The sequence below is a fragment of the Podarcis pityusensis genome (assembly GCF_964106645.2).
Source record: "Podarcis pityusensis genome assembly, chromosome: 1".
In the NCBI taxonomy this organism is placed as follows: Eukaryota; Metazoa; Chordata; class Lepidosauria; order Squamata; family Lacertidae; genus Podarcis; species Podarcis pityusensis.
The window spans coordinates 48788195-48808629 of NC_138028.1; the positions used below are offsets into that span (position 1 = coordinate 48788195).

General features: G+C 43.7%; 2 protein-coding genes across 8 annotated transcripts in view; one reads left to right on the forward strand and one right to left on the reverse strand.

Moving 5' to 3' along the window:
• Positions 1-148: 148 nt before the first annotated feature.
• Positions 149-17383, forward strand: LOC308485457 (retinol dehydrogenase 12-like). Of its 4 annotated transcripts, none has more exons than XM_081021322.1 (7): positions 149-667; positions 5625-5743; positions 11146-11301; positions 12034-12138; positions 12684-12893; positions 14289-14478; positions 15618-17383. In XM_081021322.1, exons 1-7 carry the CDS (start codon positions 552-554, stop codon positions 15718-15720), a joined length of 999 nt encoding a protein of 332 aa, XP_080877448.1. In that variant the 5' UTR covers positions 149-551; the 3' UTR covers positions 15721-17383. The 4 variants fall into 4 exon arrangements, with proteins under 4 accessions (XP_080877448.1, XP_080877446.1, XP_080877449.1 ...); XM_081021320.1 differs by lacking the exon at positions 149-667 and adding an exon at positions 1618-1814; XM_081021323.1 differs by lacking the exon at positions 149-667 and adding an exon at positions 1619-1904.
• Positions 17362-20435, reverse strand: part of ZFYVE26 (zinc finger FYVE-type containing 26) — a 44797-nt gene continuing 41723 nt past the window's right edge. For all 4 annotated transcript variants that reach the window (XM_081020266.1, XM_081020265.1, XM_081020263.1 and 1 more), the window contains one exon: positions 17362-19891. In XM_081020266.1, coding sequence (XP_080876392.1) covers positions 19682-19891 — 210 coding nt within the window. In that variant the 3' untranslated portion in view covers positions 17362-19681. The remainder of the gene's footprint in view (positions 19892-20435) is intronic.

The following is a 20435-nucleotide window of genomic DNA, read 5'->3' on the forward strand; positions in this document are numbered from 1 at the left end:
CTCTTTTTTTAGGACACATTCTCTTTTTTGGGAGGAAATTTTCTGTCCCAGTGGATTTTTTAAATTTGCCAAAATGTCTCTGGCTATACTTTCTGAATGAGATACAGATATACAGTGGTACCTCTTCAAAATATGGAAACCCTAACATGATGTGGATGCGATTACAATAAATAAGATGCTGGAAATGAATGAGGAAACACAAATAATCTATAATTCCAGTATAATGTCTAGGAATACAGTTGGAAACTGTTAATCCCATGCACTCGGGGAAATGCAGTTTGGGAAAGGCGGGACACAAGCTGCATTTGTGAGAGCAAAAATAATAATAACCTCTTTCACCCAGTGCTCGGAGATTTAGCAAATGTATCCTCTCACACACTGCTCAGTTTACTGTACGGGTTTTTCTTTGCTCATCCAATGCTTTTCTAAGAGTAAAAGCAGCTGCAAGGGAAGCCAATGGAACGCAGTGCCGCAACAAAGATGCCTCATTGTCAGACAACGGAAAGGCCAGTCTTCACTTTTCTTCTGTCTATGGCTTCCCTTGAAGACTGATGGAACTTCCACTCCAATACTTAACTCTTCACTTTCCGGTGCACTTTTCAGAGTGGGGAGCGGGTTGGGGAGAGCCACGTTACCTTTTACTGCAAAAGGCAACCGACGGAGTCAGGTACTGAAGGTATTGGGGCCTTTATATGTCCGGCTGTCCTTTGTCAACTACAAATTGTCACTGTTTTTTGTGTTGAATATATGCTATATGGTAATTTACACGGGTGGCGCTGTGGGTCCCTGCTTCTGCCAACCTAGCAGTTCGAAAGCACCCCAAAAAGTGCAAGTAGATAAATAGGTACCACTCCGGCAGGAAGGTAAACGGCGTTTCCGTGCGCTGCTCTGGTTTGCCAGAAGCAGCTTAGTCATGCTGGCCACATGACCCGGAAGCTGTACGCCAGCTCCCTCGGCCAATAAAGCGAGATGAGCGCCACAACTCCATTTGGTCACAACTGGACCTAATGGTCAGGGGTCCCTTTACCTTTACTTTATATGCTATATGGTAATTTATGGACCTAATAGGTATCTAAACCATTTGCACATCTTGCCATGCAACCAGTCCATGCAGAATGTAGGCACCCTATATATGGAAATGAGCAAACCAGTGATATTTTAGGGATCAGGCTATCAGGCGGGGCCCATTACTTACACCATAGGAGTCTACACAACACAAAACACTGTTGCTGTACGTAGGTTTTATTTTTTTATCTTATATTTTGGAAATGTATATCCAGTTTTTTTCCCTTTAACCCCCCCCCCTTAAACTTGTTTAGTTTATACGTAAATCCGGCACTAGGTGGCACCAGCACTGAGAAGAAATGCTTTCAAATAAACAAAGACTACCAATTCGGCTTCCAATGCAAAACACACGGAGTTTTTACTGCAGAAGTGCCTTTAAAACGTAGCTTCAGCGACACGACGGGTGAAAAATGGCCAACGGCCTGTTTGGGCTCTTACCGGAAGCTTAGATTGCGTGTCATTCTATTTCTTTCCTATCTCTACGGCGCACCAATGAATGGGTTCTCGCCCCGCCCTCCCTCTGCCCCGCCCCGCCCCGCTCTCTCTCTCCCCCTCCCGCCAATCCCAGCACTCTGCGCTCACGCTTCTTCTTTCCGGCTGCTCCTGTGCGGCTTCGCGCGTCGCTGGGAGGTTCTTGCTGCGAGAGCCGGAGTCGGCGGAGAGGCGACGATGCTCGGCTTCGTGGGGTCCGTGCTGGCGCTGTTCGCGTCTGTCCCCCTCCTGGTATTTGTGGTTGCTCCTATCTTCAGGTCTGTGATTGGTGGGCTTAGACTTTCAGCCTTTTCAGCTCCTGCCTCTGCAACAACTTCCTTGTGCTAAACGAGCTTCGACGTGATGAGGTTATATGGCAGATTTCAAAACTAAAAATCTCCTTTTGACACCGGTTTAGCTGTTAAATATTTCTGTCTTAACACCTGTTTCTTCCTTCACTTCCTGTTTTGGCTGTTTTCCCCTACTTTTCGAAATTTGTCTGTTTTTCACCTAATCCATTCATTTCTTAAATGCTTTTGTCATAAACTCCTGTCTTTCCATTCCCCTGTTGGCTATTCAGTTTATTTTCTTATTTTTGTATTTCTCTGGTTTTCCTTTATCTTAGCCTTTAAATATGCTTTTTCCGGGGTGAGATGGGACACAACTGCAGCAAATAACTTGATTTTATGAAATTCAAGAAGCAGGGTGGGAAGGTGGAAACGTGGTTACCATGTTCTAACTAAAGTTAAAGTTCAGCAGATAAGGGACAGGTGGAAATTAAGTGAATGCAGATCTTCCCATCTCTGAGGTTTACTGACAGGAAAAACTGCTGTAATTTTAAAATGTATTGTGGAGAGGATTCCTAGTCACATCCTAAAGTACAAATGAAAGAGACAGGGTATCTTTGGGCACTACTTTATATAATTCCCTGAACCAGTTAACTGATTAGGAGGCTGTCAAAGGTCTTGGAATAAAATGATCCTGTCTTTGTATTTTCCTTGGGTTACTGTTCCTACCCATTGTGTAAGATTCCCACAATCTTCTGTTAGAAAGTTTTTACAATAAAAGTTTTAAAGATCCATGTGGGGGAGGGTCTAAGAACTCAAGGGATAAAAACCGAATAAAACTGGAAAAACACTGCTAATACTAATTCTACCTTATAATAGTAATAATAATTTTATTATTTCTATGTCGCCCATCTGACTGGGTTGCCCCAGCAACTCTGGGTGGCTCCCAACAGAATATTAAAAACAATAAAACATCAAACATTAGCCGAGAATATTCTAAAACCAACTTAATTTACCTTTCACTTAGTTGTCTGTTATGTTTGCATAGTGTGTGTGTGAATGTTCTAACACTGTAAAAAAACAAGGACATAGCTTTCTGGTAGCTGATAATAAGGTTTTCTTTGATCAGGGGAGCCAATGGGGGGCCGCGGAGGAAGAAATGGGTTTTCAGCTTATGCTGAAAGGTGAACTGTGTTGCACCAGGGAAAAACATTCCACAGCTGTGTGATATTTTATGTTATGGTGATATAGAAATGCTTTTTAGAAATAGAAAATCTGGACTTCCACTGTGAAAGCCAAAGCAGCTTGGACATTACTCAGTGACTAGAAGGAGTCACCCAGCAGATCTTAACTGCTGGGCAGAAGAATACCAAAAGAGGTGCTCCTTCAAATAACTGAGTCATAATTTCAGGGCTCTGTACATAAGTACTAAAACTTTGAATTTGCACAGTAGCATATAGGCAGCCAGAACAAACTCTTCAGAACCAGTGTTATATGATTCCAAGCAGCTTTATCCAAACACTCTGTTCTCTGGCAGTTGCAACTGATGTAAAATACAATCTAAGCTGGAGGCTAACTGAGGTAGGCTGTCACTGTGGCCAGGCTGTCACTGTCCAGGCACAGCTGTAGCTGGCAAACTACCTGAAGTTGGAAATAGGTGCTTTGTGCCGTTGATGCTACTTGGGCCTCCAGTGGTAACATCTGGATCAAAGAGTACTCCTAAGCTCATGGGGAGTGTGACCCAGTTCAGAACTGGTCTCTTACAAGGCACTAGAACCACCAACCCACAGCATCTCTGTCTTGTTAGGATTCAGCTTCAGTCAAGAATCTCGAGGCAAGAATTGGTATAAACTTGTTGAACCAATTCTTGCTTCAATGTGATAACTGTGAAGATTAAAAATCTCTTTATAAACAACGAAGAACAAAACCTACCAGGTATTGGTTGGGCCGTATTGGTTCCATGCAACACTGAATATGATGCTATATTAGTTCCCATCCCATTGGCTGAGTTTTCTGAGTAGATGTTATAAAAAGAAGCCTTATTCACCAGATGCTCCCCAGCAGCTTTTGTTAAGAAAATTTCTCCTTATGGCTTCTTCCTTGAATAACTCCAGTTCAGTATAGGCTGGCATTACTGACTAATTGCCCCATAATTATTTGGTTTCTGTTCGCAGTATGTGTATGTTTTGGGTGGGGGGGGGCAGGGGTCCTATTAGCTTTTAAATTAATTCCATCCCCCCCCCTTTAGTGTGAAATAGCACTATTTTGTAATTAAACAATTATAGGAAGCAAGTAATGGAAGCCCCACACTTAACCACTGTGAGGAACAGGATCCAATTAATTGTGTAGAGACAAAGGGGCAATTTATCAGTAATGCCAAGAAGGGATGGAGGTAATAATGCCACACAAAAGCAAGATGGCAGACCTGTCCCCCTTCACACTATCCTAGTGGCATGGTATGATGTGATCTCATAGAATCATAGAGTTGGAATAGACCACAAGGGCCATCGAGTCCAACCCCCTGCCAAGCAGGAAACACCATCAGAGCATGTCAGGGAACTGCCATCAGTGACGGGAGGGAGAGAGCAAGCTCCAGAGGGATCCCAGAGAGCGTCCCGGGATTGGGAGAGGCAGCCCATCTTCTGGGGAAGGGAATCAGCGTAGCTCCAGTGGAGAAGGGGGGCAGATGGGGGAATCAGCGAGGCGGTCACATGACTCCTTGCCGGGGACCAGCGGGGAGAGGAAGGGTCCTCCGCTGCCTACGCCCTCCTTGCGCAGAAGGCTTCCGCGCAGGGAGAGTAGGAGGAGACTGGGCGTCAAAGAGCTTCTTTGCTGGAAGAAGTTTAAGAAACGCCCACTGACGGATTCTGCCAGCAATTGAGACGGCCACGGGTGAGTGGCTGTCCGGACAGGAAAGGTTCACTCAGGCAACCCAGCCAGCTGTTGGCACAGGCTTACGCACGAGCAACCTCTAGAACCATTATAGATCACTCCTGACATATGGTTGTCAAGCCTCTGCTTAAAGACCTCCAAAGAAGGAGACTCCACCACACTCCTTGGCAGCAAATTCCATTGTCGAACAGCTCTTATTGTCAGGAAGTTCTTCCTAATGTTTAGGTGGAATCTTCTTTCTTGTAGTTTGGATCCATTGCTCCGTGTCCGCTTCTCTGGAGATCTCACATCTCTAAATGGAATATCACAACTATCTAAGTGAGGCTGATAAAGTGGGTCTTTCCACCCAACTGATACCTTCTCAAGGTGGCTATGATATGCTTACATGGCTCCTGATGGTGTGGGATTGTGTCCCAGAGAAGTGAGTTCCATGTGGCTGTGTATGTGTGTGTGTTTAGGGTTGCTAATGTATATTGGTCACACACAAGTTAGAAAAATAAGCGACAGTCCCTCTCCCCGTCATCAACAGTTAAAGTGTGGCCTGTAGGTGCAATCAGAAAAGTCTGATTAGGAAACGGGCCATTCAAAGCAAATCTGGAGAGAAATTGTGAAGAGTGTTTTCTTTACGTCTGCATATGAGGGAAGGGTCTGTCATTCCAATAGGCACCTGCAGAGCTGTCTAGTAAGCAATTATCTTCTTTCTACTTCTGGGCCTTTCTACTTGAGATATAAAGGTTGTGGTCTTGCTTCACCTTTTTGTTTTTGTTGTTTTAGAATTATGGAGGTGAACTTTTCTCAGAGTCATTTTCATAGCGTAGACTTGACTGTGCATATTTAACATGTAAATAAAGTAGCAGTTTGCCACATTCATTGAATCTGTGATTGACTGATGTGTCCTTATTTTTGTAGGAAGTTTATTGCAGGAGGAGTATGCAAGTCTGCCGCGAAGCTCAATGGGAAGGTTGTGGTGATCACAGGGGCCAACACCGGCATTGGGAAGGAAACTGCCCGAGACCTTGCAGGAAGAGGCAAGTTGCTTATCCCCACCCACCAGCAGTTTTCTCCTGTGGCAAGCCTTTCACAAGGCATGCAGGAGGGATAATAAAAAGGGCAATCCTAACCATGTATTAAATTCAATGGGGCTTACTACCTGGTTCGTGCAATTAGGCTTGCAGCCTTGAGCACTATCTGTGCTGAAGATTTAATTTGGCCAGAACACCTTGTTCTCATGTTTTCTGGTGTGATGTGGGAAGCCTTGGGAGACAAACATATGAGGCGTTCCCAAAGTAAAGGAAGGATTGAACTCTGATTAATAAGAATACACACAGAGGCTTGAACCAGCAAGACCCTGGGAAGGGTGCGTATAATAATCTCTCCCTCCACTCCTTGGCCCAGGTCGTTTTATTCACAAAAGAACTTTTTACAGAGTGTTCGTAAGCACCAATCAGATTTTTTCTGAGCATTTCAACAAACCCCACGTGGGGACAAAGTTAAACTACCAAAACTAATTAAGCATGCACTTCTGGGGTAAATAAAGAACAGAACTACAAAGGAGTGCATTTGGCAATCCCGGAGGTGATAAACAAGCAATATACATGATAAGAAGGATGGCCTGGAGGACAGACATCATTATCACCTTCCGGTGAGATCTGCTTCCTGGCCCCAAAATTAACATCCTAAGATTAACATATCAGAAAAGCTACATCAAAGAAACTGCCCACTGTCTTTGATGACCCAGGACACCTGCCTGTCTAAGTGTGTGCGTGACTTGTCAAGCAAGAGAAATGGGCAGTAGAGGAAATGGCTAGAGATGCAGAGGGTTGTGGGATTTGATCAGAAATTATTGTCAATGTATCCAACCCAGTCAACACAATGCATTCATCGTGGACACAATGGCTTGATGCATATTTTATATTTCCTCATAGTAATCCCACCTGACCCCACACTCTGGATATTTGCACTCCTACAAACACAGCCTTCCAAGGCTTTATAACTGGCCCTCGGGACTCTTCCCCATGCCCTTCACCAGCCCTTGAGGTGAAATGTGCCCTTCTATCCTTGAGACACAACACTTGAGACTATGTATATATTGTAGCCTTCCTTGATAGAAAATCATAGAATCATAGAATCATAGAGTTGGAAGAGACCACAAGGGCCATCGAGTCCAACCCCCTGCCAAGCAGGAAACACCATCAGAGCACTCCTGACATATGGTTGTCAAGCCTCTGCTTAAAGACCTCCAAAGAAGGAGACTCCACCACACTCCTTGGCAGCAAATTCCACTGTTGAACAGCTCTTACTGTCAGGAAGTTCTTCCTAATGTTTAGGTGGAATCTTCTTTCTTGTAGTTTGGATCCATTGCTCCGTGTCTGCTTCTCTGGAGCAGCAGAAAACAACCTTTCTCCCTCCTCTATGTGACATCCTTTTATATATTTGAACATGGCTATCATATCACCCCTTAACCTCCTCTTCTCCAGGCTAAACATGCCCAGCTCCCTTAGCCGTTCCTCATAAGGCATCGTTTCCAGGCCTTTGACCATTTTGGTTGCCCTCCTCTGGACACGTTCCAGTTTGTCAGTGTCCTTCTTGAACTGTGGTGCCCAGAACTGGACACAGTACTCCAGGTGAGGTCTGACCAGAGCAGAATACAGTGGCACTATTACTTCCCTTGATCTAGATGCTATACTCCTATTGATGCAGCCCAGAATTGCATTGGCTTTTTTAGCTGCCGCGTCACACTGTTGGCTCATGTCAAGTTTGTGGTCAACCAAGACTCCTAGATCCTTTTCACATGTACTGCTCTCAAGCCAGGTGTCACCCATCTTGTATTTGTGCCTCTCATTTTTTTTGCCCAAGTGCAATACTTTACATTTCTCCCTGTTAAAATTCATCTTGTTTGTTTTGGCCCAGTTCTCTAATCTGTCAAGGTCGTTTTGAAGTGTGATCCTGTCCTCTGGGGTGTTAGCCACCCCTCCCAGTTTGGTGTCATCTGCAAATTTGATCAGGATGCCCTTGAGTCCATCATCCAAGTTGTTGATAAAGATGTTGAATAAGACCGGGCCCAAGACAGAACCCTGTGGCACCCCACTAGTCACTCTTCTCCAGGATGAAGAGGAACCATTGATGAGCACCCTTTGGGTTCGGTCAGTCAGCCAGTTACAAATCCACTGAGTGGTAGCATAGTCAAGACCACATTTTACCAGCTTCTTTACAAGAATATCATGAGGCACCTTGTCAAATGCCTTGCTGAAATCAAGGTAGGCTACATCCACTGCGTTCCCTTCATCTACCAGACTTGTAATTCTGTCAAAAAATGAGATCAGGTTAGTCTGACATGACTTATTTTTCAGAAATCCATGCTGACTATTGGTGATCACAGCATTCCTTTCTAGGTGCTCACAGACTGTTTGCTTAATGATCTGCTCCAGAATCTTCCCTGGTATTGATGTCAGACTGACTGGGCGGTAATTATTTGGGTCCTCTCTTTTCCCCTTTTTGAAAATAGGGACAACATTTGCCCTCCTCCAGTCTGCCAGGACTTCGCCTGTTCTCCAGGTATTCTCAAAGATGACTGCCAGTGGTTCTGAGATCACATCTGCCAGTTCTTTTAATACTCTTGGATGCAGTTCATCTGGCCCTGGAGACTTGAATACATCTAAACTAGCCAAGTATTCTTGTACTATCTCCTTAGTTATTCTGGGCTGTGTTTCCTTTGCTGAATCATTTGCTCCAAATTCTTCAGGTCGGGCATTGTTTTCTTTATCGGAGAAGACTGAGGCAAAGAAGGCATTGAGGAGTTCAGCCCTTTCTGTGTCCCCTGTTTGCATTTCACCATCTTCTCCTCTGAGTGACCCCACTGTTTCTTTGTTCTTCCTTTTGCTACAAACATACCCATAAAAGCCTTTTTTGTTGCTTTTAACCTCTCTAGCAAGCCTGAGTTCATTCTGTGCTTTAGCTTTTCTGACTTTGTGTCTACACGTGCTAGCTATTTGTTTGAATTCCTCTTTGGTGGTTTCCCCCCTTTTCCATTTTTTGTACACATCCTTTTTTAATCTTAACTCAGTTAAAAGTTCTTTAGATAGCCACCCTGGCTTCTTTAGGCACCTTCCATGTTTCCGTCTCATTGGTATTGCCTGACGTTGTGCTTTTACTTTCTCCCTCTTAACAAACTCCCAGCCATCATGAACTCCCTTTCCTTTTAGTCTTACTGTCCATGGGATCTCACCCAGCACTTCCCTAAGTTTTATGAAGTCAGCTTTCTTAAAGTCAAGAAATTGAGTCCTAGTATGCTTGGCTGCTCCTTTCCGCTGTATAGTAAACTTCAGAAGAGCATGATCACTCGTGCCTAATGATCCTTCCACTTCTACCCCACTAACCAGGTCATCAACATTGGTTAGGACCAGATCTAAAATGGCTGTTCCTCTTGTTGCTTCTCCCACTTTCTGGACAATGAAGTTGTCTGCAAGGCCAGTGAGGAATCTGTTTGACCTTATGCTCTTGGCTGAGTTTGACATCCAACAAATATCCGGGTAATTGAAGTCCCCCATTACTACTATCTCCCTTCCTTTTGCATGCTTGGCCATCTGTTCCAGGAAGGTATCATCTATGTCCTCCGTTTGGCTTGGGGATCTATAGTAAACTCCCACAATGAGGTCACTGTTATTCTTCTCTCCCTTAATTTTGACCCAAATGCTCTCACTTTGGCTTTCAGGTTCTAAATCTTGGATCTCTTCACAGGTATACACATCCCTGACATATAACGCCACTCCTCCTCCTTTCTTGTCTGGTCTGTTTCTCTGAAATAGATTGTATCCCCCCATTATTACATTCCAATCGTGGGACTTATCCCACCAGGTTTCAGTGATGCCTATTATGTCATACAGTGGTGCCTCGCAAGACGAAAAGAATCCGTTCCGCGAGTCTCTTCGTCTTGCGGGTTTTTTCGTCTTGCGAAGCAAGCCCATTAGAGGTTTAGAGGCTTAGCGCTACAGTATTAGCGGCTTAGCCGGCTTAAAGATCAGCTGATAAGCGGCTTAACGATCAGCTGATAAGCGGCTTAAAGATCAGCTGATAAGCGGCTTAGCCATCAGCTGATAAGCGGTTTAGCGGCTTGGGAAAAAGGGGGGGAAAGGAAAAAAACCCCGCAGGAACTCGCAAGACATTTTCGTCTTGCGAAGCAAGCACATAGGAAATTCGTTTTGCGAAGCACCTCCAAAACGGAAAACCCTTTCGTCTAGCGGGTTTTCCGTCTTGCGAGGCATTCGTCTTGCGGGGCACCACTGTATTTAGTTTGCTGTACCAAGAGCTCAAGCTCATCTTGTTTATTTCCCATGCTTTGTGCATTTGTGTACAGACATTGAAGTCCATTAATCATTCCCCCGTGTCTCTTATTTAAGTATTTTTTCCTCCCACCACTAGGTCTGCGTGCTGTTTGCTCCATTTGGTCTATGACCTTTGGATGATCATCTTCATCAATTGATAGACTCCTACCTTCAGGAGCACTGTCTCCCTCCCCCACATTAGTCAGCTTAAAGCCCTCCTGATGAGGTTTCTGAGATTTTTGGCAAAAACATTTCTCCCAACCGTTGTGAATTTTATCCCTTTTCCATGAAGCACAACCAGTATTTAGCTGAGATCCAGTGTGGGAAGGAATGGGACTTAACAGCCATTTTGTGCTTAGTTTAGTTTAGTAAAATGGTTGCTGTTTGGTTTTAGAGGCTGTTCTGTACAGGAGTGCCAAAGGTTTGGCCTTCAGATTTGGCAGTAAAGGACAAATAGAAACATAACCAGGAATTAGCTCTTCCTCTGATTGACTAGATGTTAAAAAGTTAAGGGGGACAACCCAGAAACTGAACTGAGGTTACAAATGGCAAAGTATTGGCTTTGTGAGGGGGGACGCTAGAATAGGTATGGCTGTTTATTTTTATTTGCTCTTATAGGTAACCCCGCCCCCCATTGTAAAACAAGGCTCCCCTCCTTAAAATAGTTTGCACAAAAACTGTTTCCTTCATCCTACTAAAGCTGTAAATTAATAGTTTGTTTTGGAACAAGTTGGTCCGAAGCCTTCTTATTCCCTTATATTCTGCCTTTCTCAAGGCGACTCACAGCATAGATTTGAATAGATATGACAAAGAACATACAATAAATATAACTATTAAAAAGCAAGTAAGTAATCCTATAAAACAACACTGAAAACCATTAAACACACATAAAGTACAACACCCACCCTCAGAGGTGCGACTGACTGGCTAGAGATCTGAACAAATGGCATCGTTTTATTGCTGGTCCTGTTCAACATAATATTGAAAATCTGTTGCAATTCTAAGGATGGGACTTGAGTCATTTACCTGGAACCTCTTTGAGCCACATAGCTTCTACCTTCTGTACCCCTTTGTGTTGTTCATTAATTCCCTGCTTTTCCTTTTTGCAGGTGCCAAAGTCATCCTTGCCTGCAGAGATATGGCAAAGGCAGAAACAGCAGCCTGTGAAATTCGGACCACAACAGGGAATCAGCAGGTTACGGCAAAGAAACTGGACTTGGCAGACACCAAGTCGATTCGAGAATTTGCTGAGAATTTCCTCAAAGGTACGTTTGAGACTCCTTGGTCGTGTTTGCATGTAATGCTAAGCCAAAGTATGGCTTGGCAAGAATGAACAAGCATGGAATAAAAAATGTGAGCCCTTTGCTCCTTCCCTGGTCCTCTTGCTGCTGTACTAACTAGAGCAAAGCCATAATTGTGTTATGTCCAAACCTGGTTTTGTGGTTTATTGGCAGCTCTAACTTATCAAACCGAGATTAAGATTCTCACACTCTACTAACTGTTTCAACCCTTATTTGAAATCAGTTGCTTTTCTTCAAATATTTTGCTTCACTGTGTATGATACATGAGCCCAGCATAGAAACATTTCTCTGGTTGTTCAGAGACTTGGATTCCAACAGCACAATCCTATGCAAGTTATGTTGAGTGTAATGGGACTTAACACCCAGGTAAAAATGTATAGGATTTCAGTCTTACCATGACATCTGACACTGTAAAACAAGACTGTTAGCTTTGAGGTAATCAGAAATTCAGTTTGCCTGTGACTGGAAATAAAACTTACTATATTGCATCAGGCCACCATTCAAAGTTATTGCACAACCTGTCCTCGTACATGTAGACCCATGCTCTGAGGCAGTCTGCAAGACTAAGGAATCATGGGAGAAACTGCAAAACAGGAGTTAAGCTGACAGCCATGAGGCAGAACGTGTTGTGCTGTCACTAGGGTTTTAACTTGGTTTTCCTATTTCATAGTGTGCCCTGCATGTGCTTTCTTGTAGAGGAGAAAGAACTCCATATCCTCATTAACAACGCAGGGGTTATGCTGTGCCCATACTCCAAGACAGCCGATGGCTTTGAGATGCATCTAGGAGTCAACCACCTGGGTAAGGTCCTGAGGTGTGGGTTGGGTGAATGGGTTTGCCCTTTTTACATTAATAATGTTTTGGAATGTTTCTAGTTGGCTAACAGTACTGTCATATCTCGCCAGGTCCCAGGCACTACTAAAGATTAAGTTAAGGTTTGATTTCCCTCTGGTTGGTTCCATCACCAACTGTTCCAGGACACACACCCATTTAGGGTATCTACCTCTTTGTCATGACTTGAACATACATTTACCCCATTGTATGTGTGATGGGAGCAGAAATTGCCTGTTATAATTACTAAAATACTTTGTCCCTGATTTCATACTCCCATCACCTTGAGCATTTTGGTTACACTGTTACATCCCCAGTCCTAAATAACTTTTGGGACCTGGTATTGCCACCCACAGAACTTCTCTGGAGGAATCTCCGTCTTTGGGGATTTTTACTTCATTTGGCTTTGTGTCCTGTTTGTCATACCGAGTGACATTCCTGTAACATTAAAAAGAGTTTTTGCTGCATCCTGGGTAGAATTGCATCCAAAGCTTCCTTCGCCATTTCTCTTCCAGGGCACTTCCTTTTAACATTCCTGTTGATAGACTGCCTGAAGCAGTCTGCACCAGCACGCATAGTCAATGTATCCTCACTGGCTCATCATGGTGGGAGGATTCGCTTCCATGACCTCCAGGGTGAGAAGTCCTACAATCGGGGCCTGGCATACTGTCATAGCAAACTGGCCAATATTCTCTTTACCCGGGAGTTGGCCAGACGACTGCAAGGTGAGCTGGAAGCATGTAGCGGCCTCTTGTTCAGAATCTCATCTTAAAAAGAGCTTAGTGTGACTTTGTATGGTGGGAAACTGGGATTGTTTTGGGGAGGAGGGAGGTTTAAAAGAGCGACCTTTGCAGACGATGTCTCAGTTTTCTGGACCTGGCCTCAGGATCTGGACAGACAGTGCAGATTTTGAGCTGAAATCAAAGGGAAGACATACTGCAACAATCTATAGGTGCTCTATAGTTGCAGTCCTAAGTACACTTGAGTTTTATTTATGTACTTGTTTCTTTGTGCGATCACTAGAACAAATGCACTGTATAAAATTCAAGGTGACAGAGCCCTCCAAGGCCAACTGGGAGCTGATGTTACGTCTGCTCCCTAGCCTGAGTTCTCTCACTTCTGCCTGCCTTCAGAGCACACAGGTCTTCAACAGCCCCAGGAAGGTGGGGGAGAAGCTGCCCAACATCTCTGTCTGGCTGTTGATGGTTGTATCAGAAGCTGATGCTGTGTGCTTCCTGGCTTGGCCACCCTGAGCTCTCATAGCTCCCAGTACGTTTCTGAGCACAATTCAAAGTGTTGGTGCTGACCTTTAAAGCCCTAAACAGCCTTGGTCCAGTATACCTGAAGGAGCGTCTGCACCTCCATCGTTCTGCCCAGACACTGAGGTTCAGCACCGAGGGCCTTCTGGCAGTTCCCTCGCTGCGAGAAGCCAAGTCACAGGGAACCAGGCAGAGGGCCTTCTTGGTAGTGGCGCCCGCCCTGTGGAACGCCCTCCCACCAGATGTCAAAGAGAAAAATAACTACCAAACTACTTTTAGAAGACATCTAAAGGCAGCCCTGTTTAGGGAAGCTTTTAATGTTTAATAGGTTATTGTATTTTAGTGTTTTGTTGGAAGCTGCCCAGAGTGGCTGGGGAAACCCAGCCAGATGGGCGGGGTATAAATAATAAATTATTATTGTTATTGTTGTTGTTGGATTGCAGTCATATGGAACACATTGGACTTAATCCCAGTCAATGATTGATGGGATTGAACTGCACCTTCAAAAAGACAGCAGCACATTTTGGCACCAGGGACTTTTTGGCAAAGGCTCTACCCACTAAATAGTTCCAAGGAAGTATACCTTAGGGTTGTACCTGGTGTGTGTGTGTGCTTGTTTGGTTTCAGGAGCAAGCGACAGCCAGTGGCAATAGATTGTGTGTCATATCAGTACCGTTAAAAGTACCTTTTCATATAGACACATGAGAAATACTTGTGTTTTTATTTCCAGGTGCAAACTAATCTTATTTGTTCTGTGGCAATTCAGACAAACAAAAGAAGGGATCCATTTGCTTTTTATGTTGGTTTATGTGCCTGCTTCCAAAATGCTTTTCTAAAGCACGCATGATTCCTCCCTTGTAGGCACTGGCGTCACTGTAAATGTCCTGCATCCTGGAACAGTCTCTTCTGAATTATCCCGCCATTCAACTATATTAGATACTGTATGGAAAAAGTCGTCTTTCTTCTTGAAGACACCGGTGGAAGGAGCCCAAACCAGTGTGTATTGTGCAGTGGCAGAGGAGCTGGAATCAGTGAGTGGGAAGTATTTCAGGTGAGTTGAGGCTGTGGAAGAATTGGCATTGGGTTGTAGAGTGGGGAAACAATGGTTTAATCCAGATCTCAAGGATGTCTTCAGGGCTAAGCAACGGCACGAGGCTTGGGAGAACAATGTCAACAGAATGAGTTAGATTGCAACCAGAACAAGCTGGACTCCTTTTGAGCCACAGAAAATGCAAAAAATTACCTACCAGGGATGAATTTTTCTAATGCCTACATCTCTTGTAGAGAAGGGAGGGCCCCAATCTAGCTGTGTGCATGATAGTAGACTGCTAGCAGTTAGCAGTATCATATGGGCAGCACCAACTTTCTCTTGGGAAGGGCTGGACGTCCAAAACTGGCACCCTTGCCTAAATGAATGGTGATCTCAGAGCCATTGTTGACCATGTGTTCTGCACTACATCTGTGCTTAACCCAGCTTTGCCCAACCTGGTGCTCTTGAGTTGGTGTTAAGACTCCCAGTTTCCACCAGCCCCAGTCAGCATAGCGAATGGTCAGGGATGCTGGGAGTTGTAGTCTACTATCATTTGGAAGGCTGCAGGTTGGGAAAGACTGCTCTAACCAGTGATGCTGGTAGCGATCCATATTTGGGAGCTATGTGTACAGCCCTCCCTGCCCTGGGTTCTTAATGTAGCTGGGGATATGTAGCCCAAAGGCATTTGCTTCATGCTTGTTAAATCAGGCTGGCTGAGAAATTCCATCATAGTATTGGGTATTAAGGTGTGTGATGTCTCAGCTCTTCAAAAGGTAGAGGTAGGTTCTAATGCAGCATGGAGATGCTAAGATACCACTGAGCTGAATACATAGCAGCTACACCAACTGTTACGTTTGCAGGAAGTAGAGGCTGCATTTAGGGAAAGTGCAGACTGCTATAAACTTGTGCCAGCAGATAAGAAGACTCAAGCGATGGAGACTTGAGCATGTATTTTCACATACCTGCTTCCCTAAACTGCTCCAATTCAGACTGTAGGTGGGAGCTGACTGTTTTGTTCCCACTCCTCATAAAATCACTCTGCACATAGGGAGATGAGAAGGGTTCTAACCTGATGGTTTTGTGTTTTTTCATATTTGCTAACCCCAGCTTTCAATTATGCCATCCTGAATTCCTAATAGAAACTTTCCTTTATGTGACAGTGACTGCAAACCAGCATATGTATCTCCTCAAGGACGCAATGAAGAAACAGCGAAGAAGCTGTGGGATGTCAGCTGTGAACTATTGGGCATCCATTGGGACTGAACGAGGGGTGATCTTTCCCTAGAGTTGTACATGCCTAGTGAGTTATTTCTTGGAAAAGGCAAACACTGTCAGAGCTGAAGGATGCAGCTCCTACACGGTCATTTGATACCCATGTTTTGAATTTTGTTTATTATAAAGAGAGCCGTTCAAGGCTTTCATATACACAACATAGCTATCAGCATGCTCTGGTTTCCAACATGAGAACAGCCATCCTCCTCTTGGTTTGATACATAAATATGGAAGGAGCAGTTGCCAAAATGCAAGCGTGCATTGTACCTAGTCTCTCACTCCTCATTGTTGATTTGTTTGATAAATTAATCACTATTACATTTAGGTTCCTGATGGAGGTTACCTGAGATCTGTCAATCCTGCTACAGTAGATACTTGCTTGTACTGCTACTTTCTTTATCTTTTACAAGAAGTCAGCTTTTTGCTGGCCTCTGGAACATAAAATGTGATCAGAATGGGGTGCATTGAGAGGTTTAGACCTGCAAATGAGATATTGTTTCCGGAAGCATTATATGATAGCTAGTTGAGGCCAGTTCAGTTCAGGGCAAGTTGAGTTTAAACACATAGGTTTAACTTCCCTGTAGATTTGGGGTCCAATTACACTTTTAAACTTGAGTTGTGAGGATATCACAAAATGGCTGCTAGCCATAAAACACTCCACATAAAGCAAGCTGCTGAGATGAAGATAAGAGTTGCTTGCTCAAATCAGTAGGTACAAGGTGTGTGTATTCTGAGTTCCAAAACTCTTGCTTTAAGCCTCCCATTTTCTAGTCAACCAGCCAATTCCCACCAATGCAGAGAAGGCCAGCCTCTCTTCTTAAACAAGTTCTTGAAAATCTGTTTTGATTTCCTGCCCCATGACCAAATTGCCTCTTGTACTCGGGTACAGACATTTCTTGCTCCCTCTCTCTCCTTGGTGTCAACCCAACTTCGGGCTGCTAGTGTATAATTAGAACTATTTAATTGAATGTTGTCCGTGGGGAGAATGGCTAGTGGACCCTGAAAAGAAGAATGAACCAATCAAAGTGGTAGGGGGGGCCTAAACAGACAGCATGGGGGAAAAGCATGAAATAACTTTAATTCTCTCTGGGTTAAAAAGAGCTTGGTGGGTGCCCTGGCAGATATCTTGGTATTACAGTAGGGAGCTTAGCTGTAAATTGATCATACCATTATTTTGTATAACGTAAGTGCTTTGTTAGTATCTAACAGCCCTTTGTCAGAACAATAGAGCCATGGGGTGGGCATGGTATTCTTAATTTTCTGAGGGAAAATGAGAAGTAAGTCCAGCAGCATGCCTTTTGAGTATTTAGCTGTTGGACAGATAACTTTTACAAGGAGTCAGATTCTGCATAAATGTTTGGTGCTGTGACCTCAAGTTGGCTTACAGAAAAAAAAGTTCTGCTTGCATCAAGGGGACTTTAACATAGTTTAAGTAAAGTAATGCAAAGTCCATTTTCTTTGGCTGGAAGTTTCAGTTTGGCATTCAGCACTGGACATTTCTCAATACACTGACTAAATTAAACTTAAAACTTGCACTGCTCTGTCTTTGCTTTTAAACATTGATCTCTATGATTTAATTTAATGTAATTTAATACAAAATCCCAACGTATGTCAAAGTTAAACTAAATGAAATAAATTGACAAAATATGCTTTATTCCTGTTCATTATGGACAGAAGTTCATCTCTCATCAAGGGTCAAAATTTGTTCATCTCATCAACACCAGTATTTATGAGGCAGGGCAATTTATAGGACAGGTTTTGCTGGTGGAAAAAAACACCTTAGAGTGAGCCACTAAGGAATTTTGAATTGCAAACAATGTAAAGTGCATAGAGTACAGTGCAAAAGGGAACACAGAATTAGTCTAGAATCTTCACCATAGCAGGGTCTATTGTTTCTCCTGTGAAGACGTATGTAAGAGACAGGCAAGGGAATGAGAGATGTATAGCAACTTAAAATACTGTATATAGGAATTAGTGCTTTTCTTCCCCCCCCCCAAAAAAAATGCTTCCCATGAGAAAACTGATCAATACCACATACAGTCACATCACGTTCTTCTGAAGCCCAGTAGAAATTCAGTTCTGACAGACAGAAAAGCAGCTTTTGTAAGCCCTAAATTCCTAATAGGATAATCTTCAAGACTGAGGAGGTGGAAGAACTTGAAAGCTGAATGTATATAACTTAAGCTGCAAGCTATTTCTGGACACCAAATCCCATGAGCTAATTGTTCCTAGCATTTGTGGCTATGATGTAATGCTAAGACCCATAAATAAAGGTCAACCATGTTAAAGTTAAAGTTAGCAGGAAAGGACGATATTAACCTTAAAAACCCGAGTGTTTTAAGGTGTAAACAATTAAGTATGCTTATGGACTGATTGTGCATCATGGCACAGCATTTAACTTACCATCACTTTAGTGCAGCGACATCACCTACAATTCAATTCCCACACCCCCTTGTAATCAATTAGGTTCCCTTTTCACAGAAACTGATGGGCCCCATCAACTGAGTTGAAGGGTTTTAGCTGGATGCCCTGCCTTAGATTTAAAAGGAATTTTAAAGCCCACTGCAAATTATGCTTCCAATTGTGGTAACTGGAAAGACAGCAGGATAGACAGGTAATTAGCGAATGGGATGACAAAAACCAGGTACTGGGCATTACATTTAGAATCTGTCCAGACTCCCGAAGGGTCTAGGCCATGCTCTAAGTGGCTGTGGGGGCAACTTCCTCTCTGGATTCTATTTACTATTTAACTTTATACGTTGATTGCATCACATGGCAATGTACAGAATTATGCACAGCTCCATTACTACTCATACTTACAGCAAGACATTGTGGCTTTCATTGAGTGCTTCTGGCTAACAGCAGCTGCTTAAAGTTGCTGCTACAGAGGCAACTTTATTGAAAGATTTGTGGCAAACAGATTCCAAGCTTGCACAACTATCTCACCCCTATAATTACTTGGCCTAAGCTGCCACTCTGCACTCTGCTCCAGTTAGTTCACACATACACACAATAGTTATTTCACTCCATCTAAATGTCTGCTGTTCTGCAAAGTTGGTTTTGGTCAATGAATAGATCATTAAAGTTATGACTTGTGAGAAAATATAATTAAATCAACCACCCGCTGAAGGTGTATTTTCTACAACAGAGAGGACAATTTTTTACAATAATTTTCACTCTATGCACATGTCGTAAAAAGCTTTGCTAAGTCCACAGATGGCAGCTTTAACAATTGGAACTTGTTTCCAAATTTCACATATCAAACCAGTTTAAGGATCTTACAACTGACCAGTGGTACAAGTAAAGTTTGCTCCAGGAATTAGGCTATCCTAGTATCTGTCAATTAGCAGCAGGACAAAGTGCATCTCAGCAAACTTGTGTGTTTCTCGAAACAGGAAAGGAAGCTTGCTCCTCATAAGAATTTCCCATTGCTTTCCAATACCTAAAGGAGAAACAGCACATACCTGTACAAAAGCAAATCCTAGAGATGTATCTGCTACATATTCCAAAATTCAAAACCCACATTACTATATCTCTATACAGATTTGCCTGTGATACAGTTTTGCTTTAGCAGAATCACAAGACAAGTTCCAAACTAGATTTAACCGATGTGGGTTTTAAATTAATAAAACAATGCCCAGGGGATACATGTACTGATAGCAGCACAGGAGAATATGGTTGATGAAAGACTGAAACATTAACATTTTTAGGTTGTGCTGGGCGGTGGGGGGAGGGGAGAAAGAGAGAGAACACCCTGAGGTAGAGATAGTTGGTTGTCATCAGGACATGATTGGCACTTTTAGTCAGCAGTCTTTTCCTTTTCGGAAGAGACATCGGAGCAGCTCCTTTCCAACCCGCCGCCATACATAGACTAAGCTGATCTGACCAACATAATGCAGAGCCTTCCCTTTATAAAAAAGCAAACCACCAACAATGATACGCTTGCTGGAAGTCACTTCTTGGAGCCCTGAGTGAGCCAGCTTCTTGGTTTGGTGTGGTGCACTGAAAGCCACTGGCTGCAGATGGCTTGCACCACATCTTCCCCACTATCCTCAGCCAACTGCCGTACATGCAGGACCAACTGCACAGCGCGAGCGTTTTCTTGTCTCACTGAGACCAGGTAAGCGGAACGTAGCTTGTGGCATTTCAGATATGCTTGGATCTGAAACGGAGAGAGAAAAGGGTGGGATTCTTCCTTCTGCAAGTGGATTTCTACTTAACAGGATGGGGTTCTCTCACCAGCTTCCTGGTATAGCCCCATACACTTCCACCCTCTCCCTTGCCAACCTGCTTGAGGGCTGGGGGAATCCTCCAGAAAAGCATGGGGTGTGATGGAAAGGATTGCAGCTGGACGTGGGAATCGGTCAAAACACAGGGAATAGAGAGAAGAGTCAGACCACTGATCCACCTAATTCAGTGTCCTCAACACTGCCTAGCAGCAGCTCTCCAAGGTTTCAGACAGGAGAGCCCTATGTGAAGATGGTGAGGATTGGACCTTTTGAATGCAAAGCATGTGCTCTGCCATTGAGCCACAACCTTTCTCTAAGGGTGACAAACCTCCACAAACCTTATGTGAGTGGAAATGTGGGAACTTTTGAATCAGAGCCAAAAAGCATTTGCTGGGTCCCTAGAATGACAATATACACGCAAGGTTGGGACGATTCCAAGTATTGGAACAGCTGGCATGGCTGCTCTGTTGATCAGGA